A 13831-nucleotide genomic window follows, 5' to 3' on the forward strand; every position below is an offset into this window, starting at 1 on the left:
CATCGTGATTTGGAGGTAGAAGCAGGGAGAGCAGCCAGAAATTGAGACCTGCTGGCGTTACTAAGGACCTACTGTGTGCCAGGCACCTGGTGGTCTCTCCCAGGCACACCCCACTCCCTGGGAGGGGGGCTGCTGTGCAGACTACTCATGTTCGAGACGAGGTGAGAAGGGGTCCCCATGTGGCAGCTACGAGGAGGGAGCCCTGATCCTGTCCCAGGTGCCAGGCACAAGGGTTTACGTATTCCAGGCAGGGACGCTGGCAAGTGAAAAGCCCTGAGGCAGGAGTTACCCGATGTCTGTATAGAGAGCCGGTGTGGATGGAGCAGAGTGAAGCCAACAGGGAGAGTAGAATGTGGAGCGGTGGCCTCTGTGCACTGCCGTAGATCAGTGCGGATCACCCTTGGTCCTGACCCCGTCTGGGGTCAGGTCTGCCTGACTCAATCCAGTGTGGCTGCCTGCTCAAGAGGAGCCAAAGATGCAGGCAGTGACACAGACGGTCAACAGGCAAAAAAAATGGAAGGTGTCAGCCAGTGATAGGGCTCTGAAGAAAAAGCAGGATGGCAGATAAGGAAGGTATGTGATGTTTTGTGAGATTTTAACAAGACTATTTACCTATAAGGACCTTAATATAGTGCCTTATATACTTTAATATCAGTAGATCCATATCCCTTCAGACCTTCATTTATTTCATATTTCTTCTCTGTGTAACAGAAAACAGCAGTGTGTAACGAGTGCTCTTGTGAGTGTTCATTTCTTTGTCCTTTCCCTTGAGTTAAGAAGGGGCCTCCCTCACCTTCTGCCGAAGTCCTGAGGGGCTGTTCCTTCAGCTGATCGTCCGCTTCGCCCATGGTGAGGGAGGGCGCTGAGGGAGCACCCAGCAGGTGCGTTTGGATGTCAGAGCCGGTGACTGCGGCAGGAGGAGCCCGCGGCCGTGTGCAAGCCGGCCAGCTCGCGCGGTTACCGGGGCGGGGCCCACGCCTTCCCCAGGAGTACGGTGTGTCCCCGCCACTCTGGCCCGTTCCCCTTTCCAGGACATCCTCTTCTTGGCTCGTGGGGGCATTCTGGACACTCTGGCCCCACCACATGCCTGGAGAGGAAGAAACATGAGGGGTGAGGGGCAGAATCCAAACATGAGGGGCTTGCCTTGTGTCTGGCTCTGAGCTGGTGAGCTCCCCGCGGGGAGAGAGGGAGGGCAGGGGGGGTGAGAGAAGAGGCCTGTGGGGCCAGAGGCTCCGTCCACGATGATACAGTGACCCTGATGCCTCCTCTCTGCGGCCTCATGACCAAGGTGCAGGAGCTGCCCAGAGGGCGTCCTCAGGGGCGAGGACTCCACAGAACATTCCAGACGAGTAAGAGTTGTGCCTCGGGGTCCTTCCTCTCTCAGAAGCTTCTCTGACCACCCCTGGCCCCCAGGAAGCCCTGCTGATCCAGGAAGGACTGTGGGTCAAGTTCTTTTCCTTTTCGGTGTGGCTGGCCCTCCCGGGCAGCTTGGTGACCACAGTGGATTGGTCTCCCCACTCCCCACCGTGAAATTGTAACCCGAGGAGATGAGGTCACTGCTGGTGGATCAACATCGCTCCAGCACTGGCCTGTGTTCTCAGTGACATAAGAGGCTATTCTGACCCAGCCCGGTGAGAGGGAGACCTGTTTGTCTGCGTGGTTGGACTTTGACCCGGCCATTAATTATCCATGGGAAAGTGACCCTGCAGGGTGCTCAGAGGCTCCGTGTTCGCAGGGGAATGGCACCCCATCCTCAGAGGACATTGCCACAGTACATTCCGGCCTTTGACTGCCCAGGCTCTGGCTCTTCTCCACTATTAACTTGATGAGGATTTATAATTTAAAAAATGTGGTCATTGGATCTCTCCATTGATCGTTTATAGCTTAATACAACTCATTGTACTTTCCGGTCTTGATTTATAGTGGGCCACCATGTGCTGGCCACCGACGTCAGCACTTTACAATGCTCCCTTAACGGTCGCAGAACCCTTGGTGCCAAGTACTGCTGTTGGCATCAGCCTGACTTTATAGCTGGGGAAACTGAGGTGCCAGGAGGCTAAAACCACAGCAAGGTTGGTCAGTGAGCAGTCTGAGTGAGAATCAGGCCCAGGCCTGTCTGAGGGCAAAGCCTAGACTTGGTACCAGGCCCCCGTATCCTGCCCTTTCCTGTTCAGAGCATTTTGGAGCCCCGGGGACATGGGAACTCCTGTTTTCTGGAAGGAATAGTTCCCTGAGAGACTTGGATGCACCATTCTAGAGGGGGCGGGGGGCTGCACAGGCAGGGGCCCCTTGCCCACCAAGTTGGAACTCGGGCATTCCCCTGAAAGAATTGGGCATTATCCTCACACGCAGGCCCAGAGTGGGGTGGCCAGTAGCGTAGCCTGGAGGAGGGGCTGGATGGCTCCCTAGGAGCCCAGGTTACCCACTCTGAGGTCTGGATTGGGAGTCCAAGCTGGGTAGAGAGCATGGTCACCACGTGGAGGAGCAGCGGGAGGCCCGGAGGCTTCTGAGCAGTGATGGGATCAGGTTCGTGCCTCGGAAAGATCACCTCTTGCAAAGATGGGTGTGGGATGAGGTGACCCTGGAGCCCAAGGCCTGGTGGGGGGTGCTGGATGGTGACCCAGGACAGAGGGGCTGAGGGTCCCAGGGCAGTGGCTGTGGGGAAAGGGGCGGGGGCAGGACTAGGTGGCTGGAAAAAGATGCTTTCTGGACATCTGCCTGGTAGGTCATAGATGGACTCACTTGCCCCTGGAACTGTCAGGATTTCAAACTCAGGGTCCCAGAGAGCTTGCCTACATAACCTCATCCCTCTCCTTCCACTCCCACCCCAGGCCCTTACCACGAGCCTCCCTGCTGTGTAAGTTCCCGTTAAATCAAATGATTAAGCATGGAGGTCAGCAACTTTGGGCAGGAATCCGAAGTATTCAAGTACTCTTCTAAAAGCAAATAAAATTGCTTTCCGTAGATGTCATCGGACTCACGCCTCAGCCTAGAATTTCAAGGCCCTCTGTTACATTCCACCTACCCTCCCCTGCCCATACCTCCCCAATCCCTCTCTTCCTCTCTCCCTACGTGGCTGCTGCTCACTGACCCCCATGCTGTCTGGCGTCCTCCACCTGGAATGTGCCTCGCCCCAACAGAGGTCGTGAGCATGCGCTTTCTGCTACCAGTTCAGGGAGCCCTTGTCTGGGGTAGGGGCTGGGGGCGGGGAGCAGATGCTGCAGCCCACCAAGGGGTGAAGGGTGGAGATGACAGGGAGGGGCACAGAGGGAGTGGACCCCTTACACCTCCGTGCCCAGTGGTGCTTGGGCCAGGGGTGGAGTGAGGTGGGCTGGCGTCTGGAGTTCACCAGGAAGATGGTGGCCCCTGTGTCACAGGCCTCCTGGGAGCCACCTGCCTCTCAGTCTTTCATTGATCCTGTCCCATCCAGTGGAATGCGGTGGAAAGAGCATGGCTCTGGGCACCAGTGGCTCCAGCTTCAGATTCTGCCTCTGTAGTTTCCCAGCTGTGTGATCTTGGCCAGTCTTTTATCTACCTCCGAGCCCAGTTTCATCCTTGTGAAAACAGAAGACCCTATTAAACAGTAAACCCTATTAAACAGTGGTGTGCTGTGAGTATTAAACGAGCTAATATGTGTGGAAGGCCCCAGCGTAGTGCCTGGCATCAGCTGGTTACCCAGAACTGGGACGTCTCCTTGGATTAGCAAGGCCAGCTTTTGTGCGGGCTTTAGAATATACCAGGGCTTCCCAGGTGTGTCAGTGGTAAAGAGTCCACCTGCCAGTGTCGGAGATGTGGGTTAGATCCCTGGGTTGGGAAGATCCCCTGGGGTAGGACATGGCAACCCACTCTAGTATTCTTGTCTGGAAAATTTCATGGAGAGAGGGGCCTGGCGGGTTACAGTCCATGGGGTCTCAGCGTCGGACCCGACTGAGCGACGGAGCTCCCAAGCGTCTTGCACACATGTTTATCCCTCACAACAGGCTGTGGAACGGGTCCTGTCGCTGTCCCTGGACTTCGAACTCAGTAAACGTTATGATAATAACAGTAATTGTAGTGGACATTCACTGGGCGTGTATGGTTTTCTAAGGCTGTGTCCCTGTTTTCCGTCTGGGAAAACAGTGGGTGAAGAAGGGAAAGCCCCCTGTAGGAGGTCAGCCAGCCCATGGGTGGCAGAGCTAGGAGCTGAACCCCGGGAGCCTGGAGGTCCGTCGCGCGGTCTCGCTCCCTCTCCCCAACAGGGCCCGTGCTCTGCACTAGCTGCTCAGACACAGAGGGGCGACGCACACCCCTGGCCCGGGGCAGCCCGCAGCTTTGCACCGATCCTCACACACGCCTGTGAAGTCGCTGGAACCACCAGCCCCCTTTTTCTCCTTTTCTCCCTCCCCTTTCCTTTCCTCTCGCCTCCTTTTTCTTAAGGTACGTGTCTAACATACAGTGGGCCGGTTTCTAGCCTCGGTTGGCCTGTCAGAGTCAGTCCAGCCGGTAGCGGCTAGCTCGGCTTGGCAGGCACCCATGAGTGGTGCTGGGGGCACGTCTGCGGCACTGGCAGGCATGGCAGGAGCCCAGGGTCTCTGGAACGTTTTCCCGAGATGTGGAAGGCGGCTGTGTTGACCTCATCCGGCGGGCGGACAGGTGATTGAACCGTGTTTATCCTGCAGCCCTGGGCCCTTCCGGAAGGCGCCTGGGAGGAGCCAGCCCCAGCCTTATGTAACCAGGCTGGCCCCCAGCTCTCAGGCCAGTGAGTTTCCCAGCCCCTCCCCAGTCCTTCAGCCGGTTTGTCCAGGGGTGGCACTTCAGCCCCCGGGAGAGGCCTCCCAGAGCCTCGGGGGTGAGCTCACCTTGGCGCCACACCTGGGCTGCACCTCGCTCTGCACTGAGGTCACCTCCGGAGGATTGCCAGGGGGTGACATCATCCTACAGGCCCTCAGCAACGTGCAGGGGCCCCGCCTCCCAGGTAGGAGCGGGTATTAGCTTCAAGGAAGAGTCTTACGCAGCTAGGAAGGGAAGCAGGAGGCTCTCCCTCAGTGACGTTCTCTTAATCACCTGGCGACCTTATTACCCAGCAACCCTGTGGGGCTGCGAATTATAGAAATGGGGCACTGAAGGCTTGAGAAGGAGCATTTGGCTGTGCACAAGTTAGCCTTCCTCCAGCGTAAGCTCGTGTGGTCCTGATCGCTCCCCTGCCACTGGCTCCCTTGTTCCTCCTGATCGCTTATGTGGGCCAAGCCCAGCCCCGTCCCCTCTCTCACACCCGGTGGCTTCAGAGGGCCAGGGCCCCCTTCTGTTTCTCCCTTGACCCTGGATGCTGAGGATGGGAGGGAGGGGACGCAGTGTGAGCCTTGGAGAGCCTGGCAGAAGGCAGACCTGAGTTGGGGCTCCACCTTGATCGACTCTCTGGGGAAGGGGCTCACCTTCTCTGAGCCTCAGTTTCCTGGTTCTGGAATGGAGATCAAGGACCCCCTGTGGTCCAGTGGTTAGGCCCCCACACTTCCACTTCAGGGGGCACGTGTCAGGGAACTAAGATCTCACATGCTGCGTGACATGGCCAAAAAGAGAATGAAATGGAGATCAGGGTATTTCCCAGGAGCAGATGGGGTAACGTGAACGTGCATAGACCTGTTTGGTCCTTTCCTGGCTTAATGGGATGCAGGCCCAGCCATCTGAAGGCTAAGCCAGGCCTGCTGCTCTCTCACCTCTGAGCGCATCCTTGTGGCTCCCAAGAAATAGGCCCCAGGTATCTTTCCGAGCCTACCTTTTCTTGTTAATTGAACATCAGCGACATGCACCAGGAGCTGGGGACACAGAGACAGGGTCTTAGTAAAAATGAAGTGCCTTTGCCCCAGCCTGACTCATTCTTTCCCAAAGAAGTGATCATTCACAAGGCTCTCTTTAGAGTCCAGTTGTTTGGAGCCAATAGTCCTTTATGTTACAGCCTGTGGACAGGACCCACAGGACCTGACTTTATGTTTAAAATAACCACAGCCTGGCTGCCTCACGCACTGTCCATTAGGCTGGTCTCTGGAGTTGGTGCTCTTTCCCTTTGGGGAGTGACCTGGGAATCAGAGGTGGGCTGCAGCCACAGCCACCTGGTGTCCACTCAGCAGCTCCTCGAGGCTGTCTCCAAGTCACCTTGAACTCGGCACAGCCGTATGGAGCTTGGTATTTTTCCTTCCCCAGTAGTCCTGGGCTCCCTCTTTCAGGGGCTCCCAGCCTAACATGTGGTTCCAGAAAGAAACACGGCCATCTGCTAACATGCCTTCTTCCACCCATCCCCACGCCCTGTCCATCGGCGAGTTCTGGCTGCTCTGCACCCTGTAGCCTGCATCTCTCCCTCCTCTCCATATTCCTGGACACTGGGTCCAGGCTGCCACCTCTGACCACAACAGCAGCTTCTCCGTGGTGCACAGGGACCCCCTGGGCCATCCTCGAATCTGCCCGAGGGATCCCGTCAAAGTGCCAGCCAGACCACACTGCTGTGCTTGGGATCCAGTGTGAAGGCCTCATGTAGCCTCGTGCCTGCCTAACCTGGCGTCTGCCCCTGCTCCGACTGCATCACACCCATTTCCCTGTGCTTCGCAGCCATGGCGACCTTCATGCATTTCCCCAAACGACCCCTGCCCTCCCTGCTTCCAGGTTTCTGCACAGGTTGTCCCAACGACTCTCCCTCCCTCTTTGCCAGGACAGCCTCTTCATCCTTCAGACCTCATCTCTCATCTCCTCAGACACCTTCCTAGCTCACTCTCCCCAGGGGTCCATCACCCTGTGAGTCCCTCCCGCAGCACCCTGAAGCTTTCCATCAAAGCAGGCATCATAGTTGGGGTGACCTGTTTATTTAGGAGGCAAACAATGTCTCAGCTCAGTGAAGGCAGTTGTTGGTTATTCAGTTACTGAGTCGTGTCTGGCTCTTTGTGACCCTACAGACTGCAGCATACCAGTCTGTCCTTCACTGTCTCCCGGAATTTGCTCAAACTAATGCCCATTGAGTTGGTGATGCCATCCAACTGTGCCACCTAGCCATCTCATCCCCTGTCACCCTCTTCTCCTCCTGCCCTCGATCTTTCCCAACATCCAGGGTCCTTTGGATCACGTGGCCAAAGTATTGGAGCTTCAGCATCAGTTCTTTCAATGAATATTCAGGGTTGATTTCCTTTAGGATTGACTGGTTTGATCTCCTTGCTGTCCAAGAGACTCCCAAGAGTCTTCTCCAGCACCACAGTTCAAGAGCATCAGTTCTTCGGCACTCAGCCTTCTTTATGGTCCAACTCTCCCAACTGTACATGACTACTGGAAAAACCATAGCTTTGACTATGTGGGCTTTTGTTGGCAAATTTGGCTTTTTAATACCCTGTCTAGGTTGTCATAGCTTTTCTTCCAGGGAGCAAATGTCGTAAATGAAGGCAGGGACCTTGTCTGTCCAATTCCTCACTCACTCTAGTGCTTGACAGGTAGTACATGCTCAAAAAGTATTTGTTGAAGGATTTTCCTTAAGGATTCAGTGGCTAAGACTTCATGCTTCCAATGCAGGGCACCCAGGTTCAACCCCTGGTCAGAGAACTAGATTCCACATGCTGCAACTAAGATTTCTCATGCCACAGATAAAGATCCCACTTGCTGCAACAAAGATCAGATATCCCAAGTGCTGCACCTAGGACCTGGCGCAGCCAAATCGATAAGTAAATATTTGTTAATAAAAGAACAGCTGGTGATCGAATAGGTCAGCACACACTGGACACTTAGTGTCTTGCCAGCAGGTCCCAGTGTGGTTCTGTTGTCGCCGACAGCAAGGAAGCCTAGCTGCCCATGGAGCGACCTGCCCCACACTATGCCTCCCCTGCACCACCCAGGCCCCTGTCCCCGAAAGCAGCAAGTATGTCACCTTACAAAGGTAAAAGGGACTCTACAGATGTGAGTATGTCAAGGGTCTGGAGACAGGAGATGATCTTGGGTTATCGGGTGGATGGAATCACGAGAGTCCTCACAAGAGGGGCAGAGGAGATCAGAGAGAAGAGCAGCTCCCCTGCGGCTCACGGAAGGTGGAGGAAGGAGCCAGGAGCCGAAGCCTCTGGAAGCTGGAAACGGATTCTCCCCGGAAGGAGTACAGCCCCACGGACCCATCTCAGACTTCTGACCTCCAAAAGTATAAGAGAATAAATGTGTGTTGTTTTAACCCATTAGGTGTGTGATAGTTTGCAACAGCAGCCACAGGAAAGGGATCTGTGTGCTAATCATGTCTCAGACGTGGTGCCTGGCCCAGGGCCTTGTGAGCGCTTGGGAGAAGATGAGCACCCAGAGACTGCCCCACTTGAGAGTCAGGGGAGCTCAAAGAGGAGGGAGTCTGGACCTGGGTGCCTGTCGGTGTCAGGCCCCAACCCCTAATACGGTCTGATTACGCATTTAAGTGTTCAGGACACCCCATGAACAGTGGGTGGGGGTACCCCCGTTTAATCAATGGGTTTGCAGAGGTGAAGTTATCTACCTGAGTTCCATAGAGAAGTGGCAGGATCACAAGTGGAAAATGAATCGTCTGACTCCGAAAGCCATGCTCTTTCCACCATCCTGTCCAGTCCTCCTCCCCTCCTTCTGAGTGGTGAGGCCCGAAGTTGAAGAATACCATGGGGCTGGGTTGTAACTCCCAAGGTGGTTCTCTCAGTAAAGAACCCACCTGCAGTGCAGGAGCATGCCTGCAGCACAGGAGACCTGGGTGCTGTCCCTGGGTCAGGAAAAGCCCCTGGAGGAGGAAGTGGCCACCCACTCCACTGTTGTCGCCTGGAAAACCCAATGGACAGAGGAGCCTGGTGGGCTCTGCTCCATGGGGTCACAAGAGTTGGACACGACTTTGCAACTAAGCCACAACCACGTATGGAGATGGGAGCCCGGCTCCCCTGTGCCTGGGCAGGCCCAGGCTTCCCCCAGCTGGGAGTCCAGGGTAGCAGAGCCGTGGTCACCAAGTGAAGCATCCCAGGCTGTCCCCTGCAGCCAGGATGAGTCCCCCCATCTCACTGAGGCTCCCGTACTTGTCTTCCGCAGTGTGAACGAGCTGTACGTCGATGACCCAGACAAGGACAGTGGGGGCAAGATTGACGTCAGCCTGAACATCAGTCTCCCCAATTTGCACTGCGAATGTGAGTATTCCCAGCACCCCTCTGCTCTGCAAGACGCCACCTGTAGACAGTGCTGTGTGTGCAGAAATGGTGAGATAAGTTAGGACATTAGGTGGATGGCAAGCTGCAAATAAGGAGCAGCAGGAATCTCTCCCTGCCTACTTTTCATGGGGAGGATGTTGTGCCATGTGCGTGCACTTGGGGGGTTTTGGGGATCAAAAAACTATATTTAAGAAACTGCCAACAATTTACCTCTAGAGAGTAGCCAGGTTGAGGTAGGGGTAGGGAGTCTCTGAGGTCAAGTTCCTAAGAAGCAAAGCCTAGGTGTTTCATAAGTGACTGAGTGCAAGAGGGCTCCCAGGAGGAACCTGTAAGGGCATGAGGGAGGTAAGATGACAGGCAGGTGTGTGTTCAGCTGACGTCTGATCGCAGCCTCATCCCACGGGGAGCTGTGGCGTGTGAATGACATCGTGGTTTGTCCCTCCTGGTAGCAAGGGGGCTGGCCTGTTGTTATCCATGGCCTTGGCTGCTGGCTACAGAGGAGTGTGCGGGGAGGGCCGGAGGCCACATAAACTCCCAGGCAATCCAAGGCGTGGAGACCTCCAGCTACCCAGGAGGAGTCACCTGGAATAGAGTGAGCGCAGAGTTATTAGCCATGGGGAAATCCCCTTTTACTGTGCACACCTTTATGTGGCTGGGTGGGGGGGTGCTTTTGTGGCTTTTGTTTGTTTTTCTAGTATATGTGCTGCCAAAGTGAGTACTTTTAAAAAATTTTGTTTCAAAACCAAGAGAATGAATTACCTGTATAAAACAAGGCTCTTTGATTCTGGTTTAGGGATCAGATTCTAGCTCCTTTGTTTATTGAAACTGTGTGGCGCTGGCTAAGGTGACCCCTCCAGGCCTCATTTCGTCAACTGTAAAACAGGCATAGTGCTATCTCTTTTTAACAAATATATTATTTATTTATGGCTGTGCTGGATCTTCATTGCTGCGCTTGGGTTCTGTCTGCTTGTGGCCAGCGGGGCTTCTTTCTAGCTGTGCTGCACAGGCTTCTTATTGCAGTGGCTCAGTAGTTGAGGCCCCCGGGCTCTGGAGCCCAGGCTCAGTAGTTGAGGCCCCCGGGCTCTGGAGCCCAGGCTCAGTAGTTGAGGCCCCCGGGCTCTGGAGCCCAGGCTCAGTAGTTGGGGCCCCTGGCCTCTGGAGCCCAGGCTCAGTAGTTGAGGCCCCCGGGCTCTGGAGCCCAGGCTCAGTAGTTGAGGCCCCCGGGCTCTGGAGCCCAGGCTCAGTAGTTCATGCGCACAGGCTTTAACTGCCCCTCAACACGTGGGATCCTCCCAGACCAGGGACTGAACCCACGTCCCCTGCGTTGGCAGGCGGATCCTTTACCACTTGCCCCCAGGGAAGCCCAGCATAGTGCTGTCTCCGGCTTGTTGTTGGAGGCTTTGAGGAGCTGGTTCCTAAATCTGTCCATGAGCAGGCTGGGTTTCCAGCTGCCCCTCTGCCCAGCCTGGCACTGACCCCGTGCAGACCCTCCTCCTCCTCCCACTCCCTCCCTTTCTCCTGAAGGGCAGACCGTTGGGTGGGTCTGAGATAGGGAGAGATTCAACCCTGTTATTGCTTTTGGTGAGAATTACATCACACTGTTGAATCCACAGTGGGCCCCGAGCCAGGGAACCTGTTGAAATGAATTGGTTTTATTTTTATTTTTTCTCTTTCTCTCAGAAAAATACTTGGTCTGGCAGCTTCTCATTTGGGAGTTGGCCATGTCTCTGGAACAAGGAAATGTTAGGCCGAGGACTGGGACCAGTAGGGCAGGGGTGGGAGGAGAGGCGGCTCTAGGCTGGGTTCCAGCCCAGGAGGGGCTGAGCGACCTCAAGCCGCTGGTTGTGCCGACCCACACGGCCCTCCCCACCCCGCCAGAGCCCCACACTCAGACTTTCCTTTAAAGAACTTCAGATTTGTATTATAGAAAAAAAATGCATGCTCATCATTGTACCTTTGGAAAATCCGGAGCAGCAGAGAGAGAAGAAATCGCCCATAATTCCACCCCCGATGACAACATCAGTTGACATTTGACGCCGCTCCATCCCGCTGGCCTTCCATCCCTGTTCTTCTAAACATGGTTGAGATCATGCTGCCTGTGTAATCTCATATCCTGCTTTCAGAAATAATATTTCTCTGTTACACAACTAATCCAGGGATGCTTTTTTAAAAAAGGTATATGAGTTCAAAATACAGAAATAACATTAAAAAAAAGTAAAAGAAGTAAGTTCATCCCACATGCCAGCCACCTGGACGAATCCTCTGTCAGCAGCTGGGACCCCTCCTCCCACCCCTATGTATCTGTCTGTCTGTCTGCAGACATAGGTCATGTTTGGTGGTGGTGGTTTTTTTTTTAACTTAATTGGGACCAGACTAGAGGGGACCTTTCTGAGATTTCTTGTTTTTTCCGTTTGTATCTTGGGGCTCTTCTTATATTACTCATGATATTGGGAAAATAATAAGCACAGCTGCCGTTGATTCAGCCCTTACTCGGGGCCAGGCCGTGTCCCGAATCCCTTGGTTGTGTGAGTGCACTAAGATGAGGTGTTCTCGCAGAGTGGCCAGAGTCTGAATCCAGACTCTGTGGGTTTCCGTCTAAGCGCCATTGTTTCTTAGCTGTGAGATCTCAGGCGAGGTACTTAACCTGTCTGTGCCTCAGTGCCCCCCAGTATAGGGTGGGTCTGATGAGGGTATCTTCCCCACAGGGGTGTTCAGAGGGTGTCTTTTCATGGAAAAGGCACTTGGAAGAGGGTCTAGCCCGTAGTCAGTTTGTTTTAACTAGGATAGAGCAAGCAACGGAGGCACAGAGAGGTTAACTCGCTCGAGGTGCCGTGGCCAGTAGGGGCAGAGCCAGGAACCCCAGACAGGACAGGACAGCCCCAGAGCTCAGGCTGCCTCTCCCCACATATGGATGGAGCCCTTTCCTTGCACCCGCTGCACAGTGACCTAGAGGGGCTGTGCCATTGACCAGTCCCCCGCTGGTGGGCAGTGGGGTTGCTTCCCATCGTCATGATTTCCAGCCAGGTTGGCCGGAGCCTTGCATCATGTCTCCGTGCCTGTGTGCCTGGGGGATGAGCTCCCTGGGGGTGGAACTGCTGAGTCAAACGGAGACCTGCTTGCATTTCCTTTAATCTGAACATTATGACATCAGCATTTCCCACATACTACAGACCTGGGAACATCATTTTTAATAGTGCATCACACTCCCTTCTATGGATGGGCCCTCTTGTCCTTCCATCCCTCATTGAGGAATGCAAGGTTCTTCCCATTTTTCCTTTCTATAGTCGGCTCACTGAAAATTGCTTCCAGCTGCTCTTTCTCTGTATCACAACCTGGTTTCTTAGCTTTCCTGTCAGAGTGATCTCTGCATCTCCATAGTTTACAGGGATCCCATGCTTGCTACTTACACCATCTCAGGGAATCCAGTTGGCCTGAGCCTGCCCATTTTGCAGATTGGGAAGCTGAGTCATAGTAGGTGATGGAGAGTCACATTGGAGCCAGGACCGGGACTCCAGGCCCCAGGTTTCCCCTTTAAGTGTGCTGAGGAGCTCAGAAAAGTGCCCATGCTCCTAGAGGGCAGGAACAGGCACTGGGTAAAGGAAGGTGTGAGTTGTGAATGAATGGCTGCCTGACCCTGAATGATACCCAGAGGACGCAGAGACTGTCTGAAACTTAGCAAGTGCTGATGGCCATTAGGTGCTTGCCACCTACTGAGCACTAGGCCCCATTGTAAGCATTTTTAACACATTAATTATCTGATCCTTGTGATTCTCCAAGGAAGCTTTGATTAGTATCCCTACCCCTCCCCTCCCCATTCACAGGGAAGGAAACCAAGATGTGAGAGGTGAAGTGCCTTAGCCAAGGTTGCAAGCTGGGAAAAGGCCAGACCAGGATTAAGACACCTTCTAAGCCTGGCCCTCCGCCGCCCGCCGGCAGCCTCGAAGCTAGCAGAGTCCTCACCCTGCACCCTCCGCTGCTGCCGCCCCCGACTCTCTCGCTGGCGGTGGCCGTGGCGGGGGACAGGAACGCTGTGTGCTGCCTCTCTCTGGCTCCAGCCGTCCCTGTCTCCTCCTCTCTGTGACTCTGTGTGTCTCTAGACTGTGAGCTCCTGGATGGCTGGGGGCCCTGCCTGGCCATCCAGTGGATGCACGAGGGGTCCCTGTTTCTCTGGGTGTTTGTGACTCTTCCCTCCTTGCCCCTGCAGTGGTCGGGCTCGACATCCAGGATGAGATGGGCAGGCACGAAGTGGGGCATATCGACAACTCAATGAAGATCCCGCTGAACAACGGGGTGGGCTGCCGCTTCGAGGGGCAGTTCAGCATCAACAAGGTAGGAGACCCTGCCTGGTCCCCTCTCGCCTGTTCCCCGTCCCCACCGTCCCCTTCCTCCCTGGAAACTGGATGGTGGAGCTGTGCATCTACTCGCCTTCCCTCCCCAGGCCCCTGGCAAGCTCAGGACCAGCGTCTAGGTACCTGGCAGTTCTTGCTGAGAATCTTGAGTGGGGATTTCAGGCTCCCTGAGGTTTGGAGCCCCAGCTGGCCGGTTGAGGAAGGAGCTACTCTTTTCCCCAATGTGGAAGGAGTGGGTGGTGAGAAGACGGTGGGATTGGCAGCCCTGAACCCGAGTGTGCCTCCTTGCCCTACCCTCTCTTGGCCAAGCAAAGGTCTCCAGGTCACTCAAGCCATCTT

The 13831-nt window shown here is 54.9% G+C and overlaps 1 protein-coding gene across 1 annotated transcript in view; it reads left to right on the forward strand.

The window, feature by feature from the left end:
- The window catches only part of ERGIC1 (endoplasmic reticulum-golgi intermediate compartment 1), a 115397-nt gene that overhangs the window by 61756 nt on the left and 39810 nt on the right, over positions 1 to 13831 (forward strand). Inside the window, exons 4-5 of the mRNA XM_052659135.1 lie at positions 9028 to 9122; positions 13348 to 13472. Coding sequence (XP_052515095.1) covers positions 9028 to 9122; positions 13348 to 13472 — 220 coding nt within the window. The remainder of the gene's footprint in view (positions 1 to 9027; positions 9123 to 13347; positions 13473 to 13831) is intronic.

Source organism: Budorcas taxicolor, chromosome 20 (assembly GCF_023091745.1).
Source record: "Budorcas taxicolor isolate Tak-1 chromosome 20, Takin1.1, whole genome shotgun sequence".
In the NCBI taxonomy this organism is placed as follows: domain Eukaryota; kingdom Metazoa; phylum Chordata; class Mammalia; order Artiodactyla; family Bovidae; genus Budorcas; species Budorcas taxicolor.